Source organism: Molossus molossus, unplaced genomic scaffold (assembly GCF_014108415.1).
Source record: "Molossus molossus isolate mMolMol1 unplaced genomic scaffold, mMolMol1.p scaffold_m16_p_11, whole genome shotgun sequence".
Classification (NCBI taxonomy): domain Eukaryota; kingdom Metazoa; phylum Chordata; class Mammalia; order Chiroptera; family Molossidae; genus Molossus; species Molossus molossus.
In genome coordinates, this window is record NW_023425346.1 from 1176391 (window position 1) to 1200739 (window position 24349).

The 24349-nt window shown below is 41.3% G+C and overlaps 1 protein-coding gene across 7 annotated transcripts in view; it reads left to right on the plus strand.

The window, feature by feature from the left end:
* The window catches only part of WDR33 (WD repeat domain 33), a 70042-nt gene that overhangs the window by 15392 nt on the left and 30301 nt on the right, over window positions 1-24349 (plus strand). Inside the window, exons 8-9 of one of the 7 annotated variants that reach the window (XM_036253281.1) lie at window positions 11940-11943; window positions 17960-17986. The exons of 4 other annotated variants lie outside the window; for them this stretch is intronic. Coding sequence is in view for 2 of the 3 variants with exons in the window: in XM_036253276.1 (XP_036109169.1) it covers window positions 5510-5667 (158 nt within the window). In the remaining variant the exon portion in view is untranslated. Of the gene's footprint in view, window positions 1-5509; window positions 5683-8766; window positions 8937-11939; window positions 11944-17959; window positions 17987-24349 lie in introns of those variants that run through there. 2 more of the 7 variants (XM_036253277.1, XM_036253276.1) reach the window with 2 other exon arrangements.

Below are 24349 nucleotides of genomic sequence, written 5' to 3' on the forward strand. Positions count from 1 at the left end.
TTAAAATTGATTCAAAACTATGAGTACTTTGGATGTCAGGATTGAAGAAGATACTGGGATGTTAAACTTAACATGTACAGTTTTAAATAGAAATAAATATAAATTCCTGTATTTAGGTCTCAGTCTCAATTCTAGAGTTGAATATGCTGGCTTATGAGAGTTCATATAAAAACAGTGATGGCGTCACACGATCAGTGTGAGTCCTTGTGGTGTCATCCCCTCCCGCTTAGTAAAAGTGAATGTCTAGAACGGGGCCTTAATCATGGAGGGGGATAGTTAGAGCGGGGAGGGTCTGGAATCCTGAGAGTGAAGCAAAGTGTGAGTCCTTAGTTTGCATAAGAGACTCGAGACTTCAAGGGCTTGGTGTGAAAGCAGGGTTAGATTTATTGTATGTAGGTCTAGAATATAGGGGTGGGGAGGATACAGGACTTCGTATTTGGATCTAGTTATGGAAATGTGTTCCTGTAGAAAGATGAGAGTGGGCAGTTATGAGAGCTGTTGGGCTTCCCTTTGCTGAAATTGTGCCATGATCAGCTTGCCAGCTAGCTGGCAGGGAGACTGTAGAAGACATTCCCTTTTCAGAAGGACGGCTCAATTTCATGATAATGAACCTGGGTTAGGTTGTCTGTTAACTGTAATTTCATGTTTGAGGGAGGACTCAGAGGGTTAAGTGGATGGGATATATCCCAGGAGGAAATATTGTCAATTTACTTCAAATTTTGTTGAGACAATATATCATTTTATCAGGCCTGTTGCTTGAATTAGCCTCAAAACCACCTAAATATTTAAAAATATTCATTCATACTTTATACACACATACCTATGCAGTAAAGCACGCAAATCTCAGGTGTGCAGTATGATGTTTATTTACATGGTCATACGCCCTTTCAGATGCTGATAGAGGCTGTGTACTCAAAAGATTTCTTCATGCCCCCTTTCCACCTAAGCCTTCTGTTTGGTAGTTGAGACTTTCAAAAGGTTTTATTAAATTATTTTTCCCTTTTCTCTACTGTTGATGTTTATTTTGTCGTGTTAAGGTTTTTATCCTGTGACTGTTGTGTGTGTAGCACAGCTGTCTTAATTTCCTCTTTTTGATTTGTCTCTGTGCTCTTTGGGAAATAATGTTTTAGTTTTTCTGATTAGCTTCATTTAGTATTTTTCTGCTACTAAAAGCAAAAGAAGTCAGTATGTCAAGAGACGGTATTGTCTTTTATTTCAACCACACTCTGGAACCTGGGTGTTAGTCACAGTTGTAGTCCTGAACAGCCATGGGACACTGAGACAAGTCACATTCCTGCATCTGCCCTCATCTGTAGAATGGGGTCAGTGGCATGACTGACCTCACTGAGTTGTTGCAGAGTTAAATGGGTTAATGCATGAGAAGCATTGAGCTAGTGCCTCAAAGAGTGCTCAGTTTCACCTACTATTATGTCATCCTCAAAGCTCATTTCTCTGCCTACTTAAGGATAAAAATGGTTAGTCTTAGAAGTGTATTTTACTTTTCTCATTTAAATGTTTTTCAGTCATCATTAGTTATTACAGTAGTACAGGTAGTCCATAAATGTGACCACTTGTTTAAACAAAGGTGTAATGAATTTCTAATGTTTTCAGATATAAAAAAAATTCAGCACTTAGGCCCAGGTGGTGTGGCTCAGTGGATTGATCATTATGCAATGGACTGAGAGGTCCCGGTTCAATTCCTGGTCAGGACACATTGCCTGAGTTTTGGGCTTGATCCCAGTGGGGGGCGTGCAAGAGGCAGCCAATTGATGTTTCTCTCTCACATTGATGTTTCTATCTCTCTTGCCCTTCCTCTCTAAAAAAATCAATAAAAACATATTTTAAAAAAATTCAGCACTTAGTGTTGGCCTTTTTAAGTCTTATATGGAAGCATTTAAAGATTCTATTTTGATTGTTAGTTGAGTCAAGTAATCATTGATTACCCACTGTGGGTCAAGGTACTGTGCTTGGTTCTTTTGCTGATATGAATTCATAAGACCATAAATAGCATTTCCAACAGTTCCCTAGTTCTTTCATTTTTTTTCAAATATGTTTTGTGATTTGGTCAAGTACCATGGAGAATGGGAATGCTGAATATACTGAAAACCCAGTCTCCACAGCTCAGTGCCTGCAGTGGACAGGTCACTAGTGCCCAGGCTCTTTGGACTGGAGAGTGTTCATTGTTCTCTGGGGCAAGAACGTGGTTTTTTTCCCCCTATTGACTAGATTTAATTAATCATCATTAGTTTCTAGCTCATTTGTAATACAGTTGGATGGGTTAGTGAGAGCTCTGGTAAAATGTCATCTCTGTTTGCTATCTTTGATAAGGAATGTGATCAGTGGTAAGTTAGGAGTCTTGGGAAAAGTGTATTCTACATGTTTTTTGTCACAATAGACAGGACTTAAATACAGACATCTAAGGTCATCTGTTTGAGCCATGTGATAACACTCTGCCCTCATCCCATCCAACCAGCCGCTGACAGTACACTGTCTGGTGTGGTCTGTTCTGTCCCCAAGGCCTTTGGTGCAGTGCTTTGCAGAGCAGGAGTTGAATCCTTACCCAGGATGTAGCAGCTGTGGACCCAACTGCTTAACTGGCTCTATGCGCAAGCAGGCTGGTGTTGAAGGAGATGTTAGGAATTAAAGAGCATTGTAAATTCAGTGATTTTGGAACATACATCCTGCTTCTTTCTTGAGGTCATATAGTACAGTGCTCAGTTTTAATGTTCTTTTTGTATCTGAAGGTTACATACTTGAAAAGTGGGGTATTATTAATATTTTATATATTTTTTTTGTAATGGTCAAGTGAGATCATTTAGTTTAGTTTTCAGGAATTTATGTAAACTATTTCATTTACATAGTCTTCAAGTATATTATCATTTTGCTTTTTTAAAATGATGTTTGTAAGTTAGTAGCATTTACATTTTTTCTTTTCTTTCTTTTTAATCCTCACCTGAGGACATTTTTGCATTTATTTTCAGATAGAGCGGGAGGGAGAGAGGGAGGATGAGGGAGAGAGAAACATCGGTGTGAGAGAGACACATCGAGTGGCTGCCACCCACATGACCCCAACTGGGGCCAGGGACAGACTGCAACCCAGGTACATGCCCTTAGTGGGAACGGAACCTGGGACTCTCCGGTCTGCAGGCCAACGCCCTAACCGCTGAGCCAAACCAGCCAGGGCTCTTTTTCTTTTTTCAAAAAATATTTTTCCTTTATTGATTTTAGAGAGAGAGGAAAGGAAAGGGAGAGAGAGACAGAAACATCTTTTCTTACAGAGAAATCATTAAATCAGCTACTGTAAAATACTTTTAACTTTTTTAATTAACTGTCTTAACTGTAGTTTTTTTTCTTCATAATTTGGACCTTTTTTTTAAATCCTCACCTGAGGACGTTTTTCCATTTTTTTGTTCAGATAGAGTGGAAGGGGGTAGAGAGAGAGAGCGAGAGAGAGAGAGAGAGAAACATCAATGTGAAAGGGACACATCGAGTGGCTGCCACCCGCATGACCTAACCAGGGCCAGGGACAAACTGCAACTGAGGTACGTGCCCTTATCGGGAACTGAACCCAGGTCTCTTGGGACCGCAGGTCAACGCTCTAACCGCTGAGCCAAACTGGCCAGGGCTGGACCTTTTTTTTTAAAAAAAGCCTGCTCTCTTCCCACAGTGAGAACATAAGATGACACAGGTCTGATTTAGGAACTGGATATTAGAGAGTGAGGCTGGTTTGGCTCAGCAGTTAGAGTGTTGGCCTGCGGTCCAGAGAGACCCGGGTTCAGTTCCCGCTAAGGGCACGTACCTCGGTTGCAGTTTGTCCCCAGCCCTGGTTGGTTGTGTGGGTGGCAGCCACTCGATGTGTCTCTTTCACGTCGATGTTTCTCTCTTTCTCTCTCTTCCTCTCTTTCCCTCCCACTGTATCTGAACAAAAAATGTAAAAATGTCCTTGGGTAGGGATAAAAAAAAAAAGAGTGAAGCCCATGAGGTGCTGGGTGTCTGAAAGACTCAGTGTCCTGGAGGAGACCTTCAGTCCTGGCGGAGGACTGAGGTTATGTGAAGGGCAAAGCTTGGCACTGGTGAAGAGAGGTTTGTCAGCACTATGGTTTTCAGTTATCTTTATTGTAGAATCACATTTGAATTAAACGTGTTGAGATTCACTTGGGCAATAAATCTGTATTTCTTAAAAAATTTAAAGAGATTTACAGAGGAGGTCAGGTTTACTTGAAAAGGTCAACCTTCTTATTGAATTATCTTTTTTAAAAAATTCATCTTTATTGTTGAAAGTATTACGAATGTCTCCCCCCATCTCCACATTGACCCCTTCCACCCCTCTCCTGTCTCCCTCTCCCTGCCAGGCCTTCAATACTCTTAGTACCCTAACACAGAATCATGCGAAAGGAAATAAAACTGCTCTAAAATGTTATGTATGAGTATTTAGTCCCCTTTTCCCTAAAACACCTTTAATGCCCCACCCATCACATGGACTCAGGGTGACCACAACTTCCTTTTTCCACTGCAAGTTGCACTCACACCACTTGGCATAGTGTGCATTGTCGTCGAAGTCGCTTCTAAATGTTTCTCAAAAACCGGGTTCTCATATGGGAGTCAGTTTTTGATGCACAATGCACCAGAAGATGAACTCACATCGGCGCGCCTTGCACTCATCGATGTAACCAGTTTTTACAATCATAAAAAAATCAGTGGTGATGCCTGTCGAACAAGGCAGGTCATATTGTGGGATATGCAGCCCTTTCTGTGCTGCAGAAACAGGGCAGGGTAGTGAGAATGTTCTCTCTCGGCCAAACGTCCGCACACGCAGGTCCTAAGAAATGATGTGCCTGTGAAGATGGACCTCCATGTCGGGGGTCCCAGAGCACAGCTGCAGACTGACAACATTAACAGTCAGCTGTGAGGTGGGAGACTGCATGTGCGTCTCCAGTGACACGCTGCGGTAGCGGCTCCTTCCTCTCAGCTCAGCTGTCAGACCTTCCAGTGGTCGTGAGCATGATTGTTAGAAACATACAAAACCCCTCTGTCTTTTCCTTATACCTTCGGTTTTGTTATTTGTTTTTAAATCCTTGTGAATCTGAGTGTAGCCCAGATACTTGAACACACCCAGTTGAAATGGCTCTTGAACTCCTGCTCAGTCTACTAATCAGCTTGGCTAGATAGACTTCTTCTTTTTTAAAATACATGATTTATTTTTTTATTGTCACCTGAAGACATGCTTAGAAAGAGGAAGTGGGAGGGGAAGAGAGAAATAAAGAAATACTTTTCAACATGTTTTAAGCATGGTCTTGACATTAAATGAAAAATGGTAGAAATCTTATACCAAAATCATTCAAAGCTGCCCTCACCATGAATTTTGAGATGTGTATTAATAAATCATGTATTAGAGTCATTTTGTTATCTGAGAACATTTAGTCTTATTTTTATCCCACAGTTAGTATTCACAAAAGACCACCAGGACCACACTTGTAGTTGAACAATGTTGATTTATTACTTGTTGCAGGAAAGAACACAGATCACAGGGAACCATGGAGTGTCTCAGTAAAAGTATGTTATAAAGACTGTATTATAGGATTTGGGCTTTGGGGAATATGGTGGAGGGTTCGAGGAAGTAAGGGCTGCCACTGGTTTAGCATAAGAGCAGTGTTTGGTATTCTGTGAGTTGTGCACTGACCTTGTTTGTGTCTTCTGTATGGTCCCAGAATGACTTCCTTTGATATAACTATTTAGTGAGATTGTCCAACAGGAGAGTAAACGGTAATCGTTTAGCTGTAAACGTGAGATCAATTTGTCATGAGATTGAGACTTACCTGTTAGCATCAGATTAGCTCTCAGAGGTGAGGGACTGCCCCCCCATTTTTTTTTATCCTCACCCAAGGACATTTTTGCATTTATCATCAGATAGAGCGGGAGGGGGAGAGAGAAACATCAATTGGTTGCCACCCACATGACCCCAACCAGGACTGGGAACAAACTGCAACCGAGGTGCGTGCCCTTAGCAGGAACCAAACGCAGGACTCTCCGGTCTGCAGGCCGATGCTCTAACTGCTGAGCTAAACTGGCCAGTCCCCCCACCCCCTTTCTTAAAGGCATTTAAATCCAACTGTCTTCTTACTCTGTAGGGGCCAGCTTGGGAGGTCAAGATTTAGTAGTAGGGATATATTGGGCGGTTGCAGCTAGACGAACAGTGATGCTTTTATAAAACAGGTAACTGGGAGGCACATCACACATGCTAGTTCTCAGCTGACTAGCGGTAGTCAGTGGGTAAAATATGAACATATTCTTTTTAAGAAATAAGATGATTGCGCTGGCCAGTTTGGCATCAGCCTGTGTAACAGAGAGTCCTCGGTTCGGTTCCTGCTAAGGGCATGTACGCCAGTTTGTCTCTGGCCCCAGTTGGGGTCCTGCCAGTGGCAACCACTTATGTGTCTCTCCCATCGATGTTTCTCTCTCTCTCTCTTCCTCTCTCCCTCCTGCTCTATCTGAACAAAAAATGGGAAAATGTCTTTGGGTGAGGATTAAAAAAAAAAAAAAAAGAAATAAAATGATTGAGTTTGCCTGCTTTGCTCTCTGGGGGATCCTAGGGTTTCCTCTACTGGATTTATTGTCTAGGAACTAGTTTTTAGTGCCTCAGGAGTTGTTTTCTCACATCTGGGAAGAGTCAGCTATTCATTTTCTGTAATGTTTATGTTAATACAAAGCAGTAAATATCCAAGGGATTTTTAAAGTTTTTAAGATTTATGAACTGTTATATACCTTACAATTAAAAATTATAACTGGCCCTGCCGGTTTTGCTCAGTGGTTAGAAAGTCGGCCCGTGGACCAGAGAGTCTTGGGGTCAGTTCCCACTAGGGGCATGTACCTTGGTTGTGGTTCGTGCCCCGCCTCGGTTGGGGTTGTGCAGGTGGCAGCCAGGCGATGTGTCTTTCTCACATTGATGTTTCTCTCTCTTTCTTCCCCCCTCTCTCCCTCCGCTCTATCTGAAAATAAATGCAAAAAATGTCCTAAGGTGAGGATTAAAAAAAATAATTATAATTGTAAAAATTCCTTATGAACTGTCAGGTTGACCTGAAGCAAAAAGAACCATGGTTTCGCAGCTCCACTCCAGCTTAGGCGTGTGCACCAGAGGTCACTGAGAGGAAATGTGTGTGTATTCACTTGTTCAAATAATTCTTGTGTGCTATGTACCAGGCTAGGTGCCTGGCCTTTGGTATGGTGGGAGGGGTAAGTCATACCTTCCTTCATGAGCAGTACAAGTGATGGCTAAAGATTTTTGGTTTAAAAGCATCACTTTTAATGATATCTTAATTTCACATGTATTCTGAAATAAGTTCTACATTATTGTTTTATAATACTTAGAAGAGTATCTGTGATTAATGATGTAGTTTTTATAATTTTGGGACTTTAAAAATGGTAACTTTTTGCCCTGGTCAGTTGGCTCAGCGGTTAGAGTGCCAGCCTGCGGACCAAAGAGTTTCGGGTTCGATTCTAATCAAGGGCACATACCTCAGCTGTGGTTCGGTCCCCGACACTGGTTAAGGTTATGTGGGAGGCAGCCTGTCGATGTCTCTCTCTCTCACATCGATGTTTCTCTCTCTCCCTCCCTCCCTCCCACTCAATTTGAACATAAATGGAAAAATATCCTCGGGTAAGGATTTAAAAATAAAGAGTATGCCCTGGCCAGTTTGGCTCAGCAGTTAGAGCGTCGGCCTGTGGTCCGGAGAGACCCGGGTTCGGTTCCCGCTAAGGGCACGTACCTCGGTTGCAGTTTGTCCCCGACCCTGGTTGGTCGTGCGGGTGGCAGCCACTCGATGTGTCCCTTCACGTCGATGTTTCTCTCTCTCTCCCTTCCTCTCTCTCCCTCCCACTCTATCTGTACAAAAAATGGAAAAATATCCTTGGGTGAGGATAAAAAAATAAAAAAATAAAAATAAAGAGTAAAAGTGATAACTTTTTAAAATCAGACATTTTTCAAGCATCTACTCATGCCAGTCTGGAGATACCTTTAAAATATGGAGGATGGAAGTCTTCAGAACAGAATGTATCTCCTAGTAAACTGCAAGACAGGCTTCTTCTCTCGTGTCTTCACCTTGAATAATAAATTGGGGGTATTCTCCTTAATACTGAATAATACTTAGTAATTCTTTTTATCAAGTGGTAAACACTGAATAAGTTTTAAAAATAGAAAAGTTGGGCTTAGTAAGACTTAACCGTGAGTTTGTGTAGTGTCACGTGAAGAGAGAATTTAAAATGTCTAGTCCTCTAGACAATACACATTATAGGTGAACAGTCCTCGTGTGGTTCTAGTAGTTCTGCCATTGGTCTGCAGAACATTTGTCTAACATAACTGTCATCACAGTTGTCCTTTAAATCTCATAGCTTCGTGGTAGCTTTGAGCATTTTTTTTTTTTAACAATAGATCAGTCATTTAATTAGGTTCTTTGTAAGAAATTTAGAACACCATTTTGTGAGGATAAAGCCCATCTGTGAGAGCAAACACAGAGCGGAGGTAGCCCGGGAACTGAGGAACAACTTTGATTTTTGGCAGAATTGCGAGTCCCTGGCTTTCTGGTCAACCTTGCGCTGCTCTGTGATCTCGTATGTCTCTTTTTCTGTGTCGAAGATCTCACCCTCCTGGTGCCTGGGCTTGCGCAGCTGCCTCTTGAAGTAAGCATCAGTGAGACGTTTGGGGATCTTCACACCACTGATACCAATTTTGGTGGAGGTAACAGTGACAAATTTCTGGTGTGTTCTACACAGAGGAACATCGATTAAGGGACAGAGGCCCAGTCACGAGTAGCAAGCCACTGCTCAGCTGCTTCAGGAAAACCACCCTCTTGCCTCTGTGGTGCCCAGTGAAGACGATCAGCATGGCCCCGGGAGTGATGCTGGTCCGCAGTTTTCTCACGTGCTGACCTAGAGTTTTCGCCCTGGCTCAGCAGCTCTCGAGACACATCTTCAGTAGGGCAATGTCTAGGCATTTTGCGAAGTTTAACCACTCGGGTACCACCATTCTTGTCGCCACCAGCTGGTTTTGTGACAGTAGCAAAAACTTTCTCCTTATTTTTCTTTTCAATCCTGGGTTTAGCTGTGGAATATTTCCTCTTGTACGTGGCTTTTCGGGAATACATAGCCGACTGGGAATACCTGCCAACTCCTCCAACTAGGACAGGGTTTCGGCTGCAGGGGGGCTTCCCCTTCTTAATCATCTTGGCCTTGAGATTACTCTTCTTAACCTTGCCTCCAGCATCAGCCTTCTTGGCTCCAGGTTTCTTCTCCTTAGTATCAGGTTTCTTCTCCTTAGTGTCCGGCTTCTCAGGTTTTTCACCCGCCATCTTGCAAGATGGGGGGAGGGAAACAGCTTTGAGCATTTTTGAGAACCTTGAAAACCATTAAGGAAGGATGTAGATTGCAAAACTTGATACATTTTGGTGCTTTTGATGAAGCAGCAGTAGCATTAGAATATTGTTGATTTGGACCAAACTATGGATGATAACTTTACAGAATAAAGTTTTTCTCCTAAAGACTATGCCACACAGAAAAATATGCTTATGTTAGATTTTAAACACCCTGTCATTTAGATTTTATTTACTACGTTCAGTACATATTTTTGCATGGGAAAGGCATTCCAACATTGCCTGAGTTTTCAAGATTGGTAGGGAACTTACTATGTATCCATTTTTAACTGTGACTAAATTATGTGTAGGGACCAGAATGTATCATCATATAATTCAGGTGCATAGGTTTGTGGTACATTCTCTTGCTTCAGGTGCCTAGATAAGGTTTCATATTTTGAAACTAAAACTGTCTCGGCAACAATCCACTTTCATAATCCCCACAAAATCCACTGTTACTGTTATTCACTGTAACCACTAGATTTTCATTTATGTCTTCTTTATAACTTCCATTCACCAGGAGGATTTATGTAGAATAGTACCAGTATACTATGTCTTTTCAGAGTCAATGAATGTGAGACCGGTTGTAATATGTCATTTTTTTCTATTAAAAGGGTGAAGTAAATTATGGTTTGTGTATTGTTACCTTTAAATTTTCATGATTGTAGAATATAGTATAAATTCTGTTTACAATGATTAAGTGACAGTGAAGAAGTTATTAATATTATTGAACTTCTCCAGCTGCTCCAAAATCCTTGGTGCAGTCATAGTTTCTACTGGGGCAGTCTGTATTTCCCTCTGGCTGCTTTAAACAACACTCATTTGAGAGGCAACTGGTCTGGCTTTGGATCCCAACTCTGCCACTGGGCAGGTCAGTCTTCCTCCAGTTGTGTTTTGTCCTCTAACACGGGGCTAATGGCACCTACCTCACAGGGTTGTTGTGAGGGCCCAGCAGTGCACAGAGCAGCACTACTCCTGTTGCAGGTGTGAAGTAAATACTTGTTGCTTAAGTCTATAATCCTGTGCAAGGAAAGATGCTAAAAAGCATGCCAGGTGTGCAGCAGGTATCACATTTAAGTCAATTTGATGTCAGAGGAGGTGGAATTGATCGGGAAAGGTGTTATAAAGGGTTTACTTAGGAGGAGCTTCTTTGCTAGATTAGGAATTGGGATGGAGTATCATATATAAGTATCCTTATTCCAGTAGTGATTCTTAGGGTTAGAATAAACCTAAAAATAAAATTAATTGTAGTATAAGCAACATTTAAATAAAAATATATTAAAATGGACCTGTGACTTATTTTTAATACTTTATGTAAGTCCTCATACTTTTTCACTTCCATTGGTGTCTCAGAACCACAGTATTGCCCGAGGGAGCACATCTCCTACCGCTCCCCTGGCGCTGCTCCCAGAGTTCTGTTCTCCTGTGGCTGCTGGCTTGCTTCCTTGTTTTTTGAACAGATGATATATTTGAATCTTTCCTGGGAACCATCTAGCTGTTTTTTTGAGTTCTAGTTAGGTAAATTCATATCTGAGGTATATAACATACTGAAGTATTCTCCAAACTTACAGCAGAATATTCTCTCATTGCTACTTTTACGAGGGTTACAGTATCTTGAAAAAATACAAAGACTAACAAATGACGTGTTTGTTGTGTGGGTTGTTGATTTGGACATTTTAATAGATATTTTAAATTAGACCAAAATTACATACTCCGTTGTTAGAGATATGTATACAACTAGCACTTTGGTTACATTGTAAGTCCTCATTTGTTCTATTGTCCTTTATTCTTTGATGGTCCACTTTTATTATTGCCTTTTCTGAAAATGAGTAGTGAAAGAACAACCTTTCTTGAAGTGCAGTTCAGGCCAAGAAGGCTTCACTCTGCCACTTCCTCTGGCTTTGTGTTCAGTTAGAATCAGAGACCAGAAGCAGAGCTGCGTGGTCCCTCACATCCTGACCTCACAGCCCTGCAGAACAGTCACGGTGCTGCTCACAGACTGGCCGACCCACATGCTCGCTTGGGAAACACTGAGGACAAAATCATTTAGTGATTTATGTGTGGTTGACTGGCAAGGAAATGTATAAACTCTGGTCATACACATACACACACGTGTTTAGAATACACCCATGAGACAAAGACTGCTAGCATTATGCATCTTTTAAGAAGCGTTTCCACTGGTTAAAATGGATTTACTTTAATCTCTACATCTGTCCTGTCACCAGGGAGATGACAGATGGTACACAGAAGTGAGGCTGACGGCACTGTCAGTTCATCACCTATGTGGGGGTGTCATGCACACTTGGCTTCGCTGGCAGCACCATGCCCTAGCCAGCCAGGCTGAAGGCCAAATGCACCGTTCAACGGCACTTTTCATCAGTCATGCAGGGCATCACAAATATTCTGTGTACCACGTGGAGTAAGATTTGGAGAGAATTGTAAGGTCTGGATTCACACATTTCCACCACGTGCCGCACAGAAGGCTAAGACCCCGTGCTACAGCAGTGTTGAGGATGGGTGGTGGAAAGGTAAGGAAAGACGAGTGGGATCAATGTTGCCTTTTACAAAGGTAATGTCCATAAAAATGTCCAGACGGTCAGAAGTAAAAAGTCAGTATCTTTCACATTCTCAATCTCACATTCAGAGGTCATCACAATTCTATTAATAGCTTGGTGTGTATTTTCCAAAATTCTTGTGATAAACAACAAGATTATTTTAAAAACCACACAGAATGGGATTATACTACATATATTCTTTTCTGTTTGGTTTTGTCAGGATACTGTGTATTATGGTCATCTTGTCATGTCATTGCTGTCCCAGTTGTCTTCAGATGACTGCTTCAGCATTCTGTGTCTAGCATGTGTCTAGCTATTCTCATTGATAGACATTTAGGATTTGCAAGAGGTTTTTGCTAAGACACAGTTTTGTGCTAAGATTCCTTGTACCTTTATCGTTATCACTTGTAAATTTTCTTTTAGGATAGTCTCCTAATAGTAATTTAGTGGGTCAAAGAGAATGTGAACATTTAAGTTTTTGGAAGATACTTCTGAGTTATCCTTACCACCTGGAGTCATTAATGATAAATTTTAAGAATGTGGTCTGGCCAAACACTCTAGAGGTACCATAGAACTTAACATTTTTTTACAATTATAAATAATATGCACACATGGTAAAATCTTTTCTCCAACACTACAGAGTGATGGAACTTGAAATGTAACAATCTGCTAATCTTCCACTATTCCCCAGATACAATCTTTTAAAACTAATTTTGAAAATTTGTTCCTGTGATTACCATTGGAATTTAAAATGATAACATATTTCTTGGTTATTTGTCTGACAGTGTCCCTTCTTAGGGTCATGAAAGTTGAGGAATTTCATGTATCTACACTACCAACTGTTCCTTCTACTCCTGGGTTTTGTTTATGAAATGTAGTAGCGCTGATGGTTGTTTTCTTTTTTTTTTTTTAATCCTCATCCGAGGATATTTTTCCATTTTTTGTACAGACAGAGTGGGAGGAAGAGAGAGAGAGGGAAACATCGATGTGAAAGGGACACATCGAGTGGCCGCCACCCGCACGACCAACCAGGGCCGGGGCCAAACCACAACCGAGGTACATGCCCTTAGCGGGAACCGGACCCGGGTCTCTCCGGACCGCAGGCGGACGCTCTAACCGCTGAACCAAACCGGCCAGGGCGATGGTTGTTTTCTTTTAAATATGGTTTCATTGATTTTTTTATAGAGAGAGGCGGGAGAGAGAGAGAGAGAAACATTGATGTGAGAGAGATACATCAGTTGGCTGCCTTCTGCACGCCCCCCACTGGGGATTGAGCCTGCAACCAAGGCATGTGCCCTGACAGAATCAAACCGGGACCTCTCAATCCACGGGACAACGCTCAATAGGCTGTATTATATTTATTTTTTTAAATCCTCACCTGAGGACACCCCTCCATTCCTTGTTCAGGTAGAGTGGGAGGGAGAGAGAGGAACAGAGAGAGAGAGAGAGAGAAAAATATCGATGCAAAAGGGACACACTGAGTGGCCGCCACCCGCACGACCAACCAGGGCCAGGGACAAACGTCAACCAAGGCATGCGCCCCTAGTGGGAACTGAACCCAGATCTCTGTGGACTGCAGGCCGACGCTCCAACCACTGAGCCAAACCGGCCAGGGCAATAGGCTGGTTTTTTAAACCTCACCTGAGCATATTTTTTTATTTATCATCAGATAGAGTGGAAGGGAGGGAGAGAGAGAAACATCGATGTGAAAGAGACACATCAAGTGGCCGCCACCCGCACGACCAACCAGGGCTGGGGACAAATGGCAACCGAGGTACGTGCCCTTAGTGGGAACCAAACCTGTGTCTCTCTGGACTGCAGGCGGACGCTCTAACCGCTGAGCCAAACTGGCCAGGGCTATTTTTCTATTTTTGAAGACATTCTTGATTAGGATCTGTTGTCCACTCTGATTTGGACTAATGGCTTCTGTGCCTGTGACCACAGTCATACTGGGATTTCTTGGCCTTTCCCAGTTAAGGCCATTCACTTTTTTTTTGTTTGTTTAGTTTAGTTGAAAACATTTAAAAATATTATTTTTCAGAATTTTTTTAGTGCTTTAGAGGTAAATTTCAAAATTACTATGTTTAGAGTTATCTTCAGTTTGCTATCATACTTATAGTTTGTCTTGGTTGAGAATTCTTTTTATTCTCACCCGAGGACATTTTTCCATTTTTTGTTCAGGTAGAGCGGGAGGGAGAGAGAGGAACAGAGAGAGAGAGAGAAACATCGATGTGAAAGGAACACATAGAGTGGCTGCCACCTGTACAACCGACCAGGGCCGGGGACAAACTGCAACCGAGGTACATGCCCTCAGCGGGAACCGAACCCGGTCTCTCAGGACTGCAGGCCGACGGGTTGAGAATTCTTGGTTCAAAATGCTTTTCACTCAGAATTTTTGTTTTTAAGATTTTTAAAAAATTGATTTTTAGAGCGGAAGGGAGAGGGAGAGAGAAACATCCACATAAGAGCAAAACACCAATTGGCTGCCTCTTGCATGTTCCCTACCAGGGACTGAGCCTGAAACCCGGGCATGTGCCCTGACAGGGAATCAAACCAGGACCTTTCAGTCCATGGACGATGCTGTAACCACTGAGTCACGCCGGCTGGACATGTGTAGGTGTGTTTAAATTTCATCTTTCTTCTTGCCATGGCTGGTTTGGCTCAGCGATTAGAGTGTCGGCCTGCGGTCCACAGAGACCTGGGTTCGGTTCTTGTTAAGGGCATGTACCTCGGTTGCAGTTTGTCCCCATGGTGGGGTCGTGTGACGTTTCTCTCTCTCTCTCCCTTTCTCCCACTTTATCTGAACCAAAAAAAATGGAAAAATGTCCTCGGGTGAGGATAAAATAATTAAATAAATAAATAAATAAATAAATTTTATCTTTCTTGGCTCTCTATAATCTTCGATCTCAAATCTTTATTCCATTTAAATATGTGTTTTTTCCCCTTTAATTATCATTTCACATGGTCTCTGCTTATCTTCTGGAACTCAGCGCATGAATGTTGGGACCGCTGGAGCTATCTGCCTTGTACATGTTTCTTTCATGTTTCCTCTTTCTGTCCTTTCCTCTTACCTACTTGGAGGTTTCTTCTATTTCGTATTCTAGAATACTGTCTTCAGTCATGCTCAGTCTGTTATTTGGCCCCTCTGATGAAATTTTTATTTTATCAACTGTGTGTTCAATTTCCAAGATTTCCTAGTGGTTCTCTGGTCTTTTTATTTTTCATAGTGACTGTTTTGTTGTTTGTTTTAAATGAATGTACCCCTTGCAACTTTTAGCATAATAGTTCAGGTGTTTGTTTGGTGTGGTCTATTCCAATTTGTTTTCCTTCAGATCACTAAGTCTGTTTCTTTATCCTGGTCTTTCTCTTTCCTCCTCTTTGATTTTTCAGAAATGTCCAGTGATCCTTGGTTGGCCAAATCTTTGAATGAAGATTTGTACTGGTTAATGTCAGTCCACTTGCCTAAAAGGCTCCTTCCTTGAATGGTAGACCTCACTATGGAGAGTGTGTGTGTGTGTGTGTGTGTGTAGTGAGTTGGGCAAGAAATTATACAGTTTTGGAGTAAATGGTCAACTTCCACAATTGCGAAGTAAATGGATTGTGTTGAGGTGGAGTGCTTAGTTTATTTCACTCTTTGTGGACCTACCTTTCATTCTCCTCTCTGCCCCTTCCCTGTCCTGTCTCTTCTCTCTTCCTTTCTCTGCTTCTCTCCCTCCTGCTCTCCTTCCTTCAGGGTCCTAGTGTGACAGTGCCACAGCTGTGTGCTGCTCTCCTTTCCGGCTTAAACCCTGCTCTGGGGTTCCTTGCTGGGCTTATTTTGCCCAGTTTAGATTCGATTGTCTGGCTTTAGCTGAGGAAGCTGTTGTGTATAAGCGGGAAGTCGGGAGGGGCCTGGACACGCTGCTCTGTGTAGAGTCCTGTGACCACCGTCACTGCAGCCTCAGCCTTCGTCAAGGAGCTGGGGCGGGGCCTGGAGTCTCTTGAAGGCCCTAATGGCCTTCTGTGTATTTTGGGTTTTATTTTCCTCTGTTCTGGTTTATTCATCAGTATGAACCCATCTATTTTGGGGCAATGCTCACATTTGGGTTGAAGTTTTTTGAAATTTTCCTAACGTTTGGAGTCAGTAACAGTCTTGGGAAATAAATGCATCCACTGTAATTCTTGGACTAATTTAGGAAGGGGCCATGTATACCAGTGCACTGCACGCTTGAAGTCACGACTTCCTCCAGACACACCTTCTTCTTCATGGTAGTGACTCTGGAGCAGTTCTCCTACTTCTCTCCTGGCCTCTTTCTACTGCTATCATTTCTCCATTTCTTAAGAACTATTCATGTATTTCCTTTTTAAATCATACATTTGAAGCTAAGTAATCCATGGCATTGGGGGATTTAGAGGTAAGTGATCAAGTAAAATAATTGAACGATACTTGAGTTAAACCTAGTATTTTCCTGAGAAATGACTTATATATGTATATTTTTTTATCCTCACCTGAGGACATTTTTCCATTCTTTGTTCAGATAGAGTGGGAGGAAGAGAGAGAGAGGGAGAGAAACATTGATGTGAAAGGGACACATTGAGTCGTTGCCACCCGCACAACCCAACCAGGGCCGGGGACAAACTGCAACCGAGGTACGTGCCCCTAGCGGGAACCAAACCCAGGTCTCTCTGGACCGCAGGCTTACGCTCTAACTGCTGAGCCAAACCGGCCAGGGCATGATTTATATTTTAAAAACAGAAAATGTAGAGAGTCTCATCAAATGTTTATTCCATAAATACAAAGGGAAGTGATTGGTATTATCTCAGTATCGGAGACTACAGTTTAATCTAGTGGAATCAATATTGTTACATCAAAAGTATTATCTGTTTTTCCTAATTATTTAAAGGCAATGATGACCCCTCTTTAGGTTTTCCAGTTCTGAGAGATACATGGCACTAGAGCAAGTCTAATACTTGAGCTGGATGTTAATTAGAACCCAATGTTTTTTTCTCAGGGGTCATTTGAAAACTGAAATTAAGGAAAATCTCAAGAAGTCTAACTTTGGGAAGGTACTCTCAAATTGAGCCATTTTCTGCTTTCTCATACTCTGTTCACAGTAGCAACTCTTTTTTTTTTTTTTTTTTATCCTCACCCAAGGACATTTTTCAATATTTTGTTCAGATAGAGTGGGAGGGAGAGAGAGAGAGAGAAACATCGATGTGAAAGGGACACATCGAGTGGTTGCCACCCACATGACCCAACTAGGACTGGGGACAACTGAGGTATGTACCCTTAGTGGGAACCGAACCCGGGTCTCTCTAGACTTCAGGCCAACGCTCTAACCGCTGTGCCAAACCGGCCAGGGCCACAGTAGCAACTCTTGCTCAATAAGTAACTCTGTATGGATATATCTATCCCCATTTTGAGCTTTTTCAGGTCAGAGATTGGATCAAAAGAAGAGCTTTTATTGATTCTTCAAAATGTGTACTAGGCATGATGCTAAGTATTTCATTTAATTCCTGAAGTAACCTAATCATTGGGTAGACTTCATGTTACACATGAAAATATTAAGGCTTAGCAAGGGTTAAATACATTACATAAGACCACAACTGGTTGGTGACATCCGAGATTTAAACAGTTAAGATTCACTCCATATTTACTTTTAACCATTGATTTACATATGAACACTAAACAATTCAAATGTGAATTAAATTATATTTAACATATCCTTAATTCCAAATCAAAGTGTTTTGACACTGAACCTGTTAAGCTTCAGTTGGAGAAAGCTGATTTCATCTCTTGGTTATTTCTTCCTGTGGAGGGGAAGTACAGCAGATTACTCATGGAAGTGAGGGTTTTCGTGATACGCTCTTGGTACTGCTCAGTGAGGAGGGCTGGAGGGCCGAATAAAACATTGATTTGTTTTCCCTAGGAACACACTTGTGCTTTTTTTCTGTGTTTTTTTCTTTAATCCTCACCCGAGAATTTTTTTACATTTTTCTTCAGAGAAAGGGAGAGAGAGAGAGAAACATCAACATGAGAGAGACACATTGTGTTTGATTGCCACCTGCATGGGGCCAGGGTCGAACCAAAGGTGAGGTATGGGCCCTTGACCAGAATCAAACCCCGGACTCTGGTCCACAGGCCAACGCTCTAACCGCTGAGCCAAACTGGCGAAGGAACAATTGTACTTTTTAATATTATGTGTATGGATTTTTTTTCTCTCTCTGGACTTTTATCATTTATTCATTCATTCAGTCTATAAAATATAAGAAGGTGGTAGATTATAAACACGAGGAAATACTGGCATTCTTTATGATATGTTTAATTTGAACTGGTTTGGATTTTCACTTTTCCTAATAAGCATTACTTGTTCACATTTCTAGAATGGTAGTTAAAAAAAACGATTGTCTTTATTTTGTGCTTACAGTTACAATGAGGCTTTGGCTGGACAGAGAATTCTAGCTTCAAAGTTTCTCCCACTTTAACACCGTTAAGAATGTGTTCCACTGTGTTTTAGCCAGAGTTTTGATGAGAAGTTTTATGGCAGTTGGAAACGTTCCTCAATTGGAATTTAGCTGATGTGTTTTTTTTTTCTCATGATAGGTTTTGTTTTTATGGAATTTTGGGAGGAAGATCAGAGGTAAAGCGCCATTTTCATCACATCAGAAGACAAGTGTAGATTATCAACATGCCTTGATGTTGACCTTGATCACCAGGTTGAGGCAGTGTTTCCCAAAGTTCCCCAGTGCAAGGCTAGTCTCCCCCACTGCCCTCGCTTCCACACTCTAGCCTGTGCAAGGAAGTCGTGCCACACAGCCCAACCTACATGGAAGGGATTTATGTTCTACATCTTTGAGGGCTGAGTAACTCCATAAATTATTTGGAATTTTCATGCATCGGAGATTTAACTCTTCTACCCCTCTTATTTATTTATTGAATTATTTATATCACTATGGATTCATGGATATTTGTTTCATTGGTATATATTTTTACTATGATGGAAACTAGGTTATTTAATTAGCTCTCGGTTCAAGTTTTCTCAGTTATCTGATTTTTCTTTGAGACAGAAATGAAGATAATTATCAACATATAATTTGGTATGATGCCATCCCAAGTTATGTGTAGGAAAAGGTCTTAGTAATGGCTGGAAATTCTAGTCTTCTGGGGTCATGTGATAGACACCACCCCTAAAGCCGCATTTAGAGGTTCACATACCTTCTTGTCCAGATACAGGTAAATTTCCATAATGTTGCCATTGTTAACATCCTTTCTTCCAAGAGGTGAGCAGTAGTAGGTGGGCAGGATTTTAGGGAGCCACACTTACCGAAAAGGTGCAGCTGTACCCAGGCAGATCCTGGCAGCACTCAGTCTCGACGTCAGCTGCGGAGGTGCGTGTGGCTGCAATGTCGTGTCGTCTTGGCCAGGGCTGTCTGCTGCTTTCATGTCTCTTAATCCCACATTTAAGACACTGCCCTCAATCTGCCAACTCAGGGTGAACCAGTTTACTTTTTTGTATCATTTTCAGAAGGCAAGTCTACCCTAGAAGTTCCCTGAAGGATCATTTAAAATATCTCTTGTAGGGGTTTCAGTCATGGCTTCTCTTCATTGTTGGCCAGGGTTTCTGCTGGCACTTATCACTCTTACTATTAAAGTAGCACCGGGACTGCTCTTTCTAGTAGTCCTGGTATTATCAGACTCCCGTAATTCTTTTATAGTTTTTATTTTTTATTTTTACATATTTCATGTGATGACTCCTTTTTTTCTTAACCTTTTAGAAGAATATTGCATCATCTCTATATTACTATGCATCATGAATGTGTGCAGAAATGTTTACTAGGGGACCTTGAACTGTCTGAGCACACACACCCTAGTGCACCCTCTCTTATAGGGGACTTTGCTTCTAGTGTCTACATTGTGTGTGGTATTCCAGGTATCTTCCATCCCAGCTGAATAACCGAAGAGCTTATGACATGGATTATTAACATTGAGCAGGTAGGGAGGACAAGGCAGGGAGGTTCAGAGAACATCGGGTTGTTGCATTCCTTCCTGTAAGCTTCTTTGATAAATATTCTCCAAAATAGTCTTGTAATTTTTTGAACACATGTTTTAAAAAGCCAACAAAGGGGAATTTGCTGGTTGGCACAAAACATGCTGCAGAATCGCTTTGTCCTGGTTACAGTAACGGAAGACTGTCAGGGTGGACTTGGAAAAGAAACGCGATTTCCTGTTGTAGCAGCATTCCTGATTGATGTTCTTCCTTTTGTATGCCTCGAGATTTTTCTAAATACACTCTTTAAACTTGGAAATAGTGCTTTTTTAAAAAAAAACACTTTCTAGTTTTAAAAAATAGTTACTGATTTTAGAGAGGGGGAAGGGAGAGGAAGAGAGAGAAGCATCAATGTGAGAGAGACATTAATCAGTTGCCTCCTGTACGCACCCCATCCTGGGGCTGAACCCACAACCTGGGCATGTGCTACCTTTTGATGCACTGGAGGGTGTTCAACTGAGCCATACCACCCAGAGTAGAAATAGTGCTGTTCTCTGTTTATACCCTTCCCCCACATCATGTACATGTACCAGCATTCTGACACGTAAGTTTCAGTAAAACTTATGCCTCTATATGTTTTTATTGGACTCAAATTATATATTTATAAAATTTTGTTCTCTTTGATGCAGAAATAATTACATGGCATCAGTCTTATGAGAGAGATGTATGCTTATTTTAATTTTTAACCTACTGGACAATTTCCTTTAGGTCAGCCTTTGTTGGTCTTCCATGTAAATACATGATACAAATAAGTAGAAGACATTTTACTTGCATATGCAAATTACATGTGTGACTCAAGAAAGGTATTGGCAAATCCATGCTTCGTCTATCTCCTTACTCTGTCTGAGTTCACTTGGGTGCTCTTCTGATGCCATACATTTCAGTCTTCCAGCTGCCACTCGGCTGCAAGCCCTCACCTCCTGCTGTACTTCTGACTTTGAAAAAGAAGTAACATTGCAGGTATGGTTAAAGGTCTCTTTACATGTCCCTCCCCAGTGCTAGACAACATGAGCTAGCATTTCAGAATTTCCCAGCGTGGGCTCCTGAGGGACCTGGAAGCTCTCTGAGAAAAGAAGCTCATGGTCGATTCTCACCTGCAGATTTGTAAGGCATGTTGAAAGCACTGCAGGGCTCTGAGACTTGGAAGGAAACTTGTCAACTTTTAAAACTCAGCATTCCCCGATTATTGGACTACACAGCCCCTTCCTCCATAATTTTGTTCGCTGCTGTTGCCTGGAGCATGCTTTGTGAAAACACTGCCTAGAGGGATACTCTTTCCAGAATTGACTTTTCATTTAATTTTATAGTTTTTTACTAATGTAACTTTCTAGATTTAGATGTCAAATTTATTAGTAGCAATCACTTCCAGTTGATGTTGATTGTTAGATCAAGTTTAAAATCACTTTACACAAAAGGAAGAAAAATACTAATAAATTGCATATTCATTGACCAGCATGCAAGTCACTTGTGCTCCTTAATTTTTAAATTACTGAGTTTCCTGATCTGTTGAAGTGTCTGGCTATGGACCATGGCTACACATACTTTGCCTTAAACTGATCTGTTAACATTTTATGTTCTGGCTGGAAGTAGCCTGAGTGTGTTGTTAATGTTTGACACGTTTTCTTGAATAACAGTATTCGACTCTTAATGTTGTACAACATGGTACTCGAATTCTTTGTTTGCTTTTTTCCTTCCTGTATTAGAACATCTTGGTGCTTTTTTGTAATTTATGTATAAAATATTTTTTTCTTAAGATTTGTTCATATAATGATCTGATCCAGGAAAAATAAAACGGAAAAATGGACACTATTTCTGACCTTCAAATAAAACTCTCTCTGTTGGTTTTCAGACTGTTCACCCAGCCGTGGGATCAAATGCATTGTCTTTAAGGAAGGGCTGTTTGCCTGCCCAGGGTCTGCCGAGGGACACGCAGTTCACACACTGTCTCACAGAAGCCAGGGAGCCGCCACCTCTAAGGGGAGAGTTCAAACCCAGTTCTTTCCTTTCTGGCTTCTGTCCTTCCCTGCACTGCACTGTTACCTTCTGAGAGGGGACAGCGAGGACGGCTCTGCTGCTGCCCAGTCCACCTGCTCGCCAAGTAGCCGAAGGCAAAGCCATCTATGCTGCTGTTCTTAGGGTTTATCAAGTGTCCATAGTTTTAGGATCTCCTTTTAAAAAAAAACAAGTATTTTTTCATTAGGAAAAAAATCTTTTTTTAAATTTTTATTCTACACTTTGCTATTTCAGGCATAATCACGTAACATTTTTAAAGAGATGTTTCTGTTTTTACTTGCGGAGAAAGGTCTGTATAACCTGCATTGGTTTTGGTAGCTTAGTTTCAGGTTTTTTTTCAGACTTTTTTATTCTAAGTGTTAATTTTCTTGACAGTTACTGTAAGTGGACTGTGTGATTCTGCAGATACTTCTCCAATGTTCAGTCCTCATTTTGTGTAGTCACATATTTTAGGGATTGAGCTCCCATAAGAGGAGCCCAATAAATGTACACACTTGTTTCAAATTAATGAGTGAAGAAGGATCAAGTAGAATCAGTAAAATGGTGGTTTATCTTCGGTTCAGAATAAGTTGTAATGTACAATTAATAGCTGTTTTTTTTGAAAATAATTATTCCGAAGTAGTAAGTTGGACAATTCTGATGTATCAGATACAGATTAATTCACAAAGCAGTGCCACCTGTCTTCAAGAGGTTAAGTCTGTCACTGTACTTCCACTAGGACCCCGAGGGAATGTTCAGCTAGGAGATGATGCAGAATTCATTGCCTGTAGGTTTAGCTTCTCAAGGTAGACCCTCTGTGGTTAGATTAATTTGGAATTTCTTTGGAGTTAAGTTAATGGTTGCCAGATTCAAGACCCTGGTTTTCAGAAGCAATCTGATTACTTCTTGGATGGTTGAAAGAAGAACTTCTTAGTTATGTATGTATTTTTAGATTTTTATCCCTAATTTTTCTTATGTGATTCTAAGAGATGGAAAGGTATACAGAATTTTGTCTTCTACAACCACCTCAATTCCATTTGAGAAAGTGAAAGTTGACTGGTGAGTGAAACAAAACAAAAGGAAGTATTTTTCCACTTGATTTGGATGTTGTATATTTGGTGAGGTGAAGCAAAGACTGGAATGGGAAGAGGAGAATCCAGGCCACCTCTGGCCATGGGCTGACCATTACATCCTCAGTTTCCCTTATGTAAAATTGCAGGGGGACCTTTTGCGGGTCTTCCCCAGCTTGAGTAGCGATTGAAGGTCATTTTTTCATTGTTGCTGTTTAGTGTGTAACTGAGATAGTGAATAAAAGTAATATGACTATGGGGATTTAAGGAGAAACTTTATTTAAAGTGGCTAACTATAGTTTAAATTAGTCTTGTCCAGTAGGGCTTTTTGATGGAAATATCCTATATCTGTGCTTTCCAATATGCTAGCCACTAGTCACATATGGCTGTTGAGCTGTGAAATGTCGCTAATTTGACCGAGGAACCTAATTTTTACTTTAAAACAAATTTAAATAGTCACATGTAGCTAATAGTTACCACACTGGGCAGTGCAGGTTAAAGTCTGAAGTATAAGCATTCAAAGGAAATTCCTCACATTGCTTTAATAAGACAATCCTGTTCTTCAGTGACTGGAATCTCTTAATTTTAGAGTTGGGCAAGTCTCAGTGTGGAATTCTTTCTTCAAGCGCATCCCCTGCTTCTAATTGCAGTCAAGTGCAGACAGGGTGCTATGACCTTTCCCAGGGACCCCGGAGTCCATTTTATAACCACGCGCCAATCTCACTGGCTTCTTTAAAGCTCTGCCACCCCACTGAGGACTGTGTGTCTTCTAGCGAACCTGTCGATTGCTGTCAGTCCCCCGCAGGTTACATCTTGTGCCTGTGGTAAGCTTTATATGAGCTGGAGCAGGTTTGGTGGTGGCAAGAGGTTTTTTAAAATTTATGTTTATTGTCCACAGTATTACAGATGTCCCTCCTTTCCCCCCTCCCATTGCCCCCACCCTCCCTTCATGGCACTGTTGTCTGTGTCCATGGGTTATGCATATATGCATATAAGTTCTTTGGTTTATCTCTTCCTATCCAGCTGTTCCCCTCTCCTCTGAGGTCTGTCAGTCTGAACTATACTCCTTTCCATGTCTCTGGGTCTATTTTCATCAGCTTATTTTGTTCATTATATTCCACAAATAAGTGAGATTGTGTGATACTTGTTTTTTTCTGACTGGCTTATTTCACTTTATCTTCCAATTTTTTACCAGCTTGATTCTGAAAAGTTTAATTAGATGCCAGTTTAAAAAATACTTGAAGTTTTTAGTCCCAAGGTTTTTAGTCTTAAAATCTTGAGCAAGATGTTTTTAGGCCCCGGTT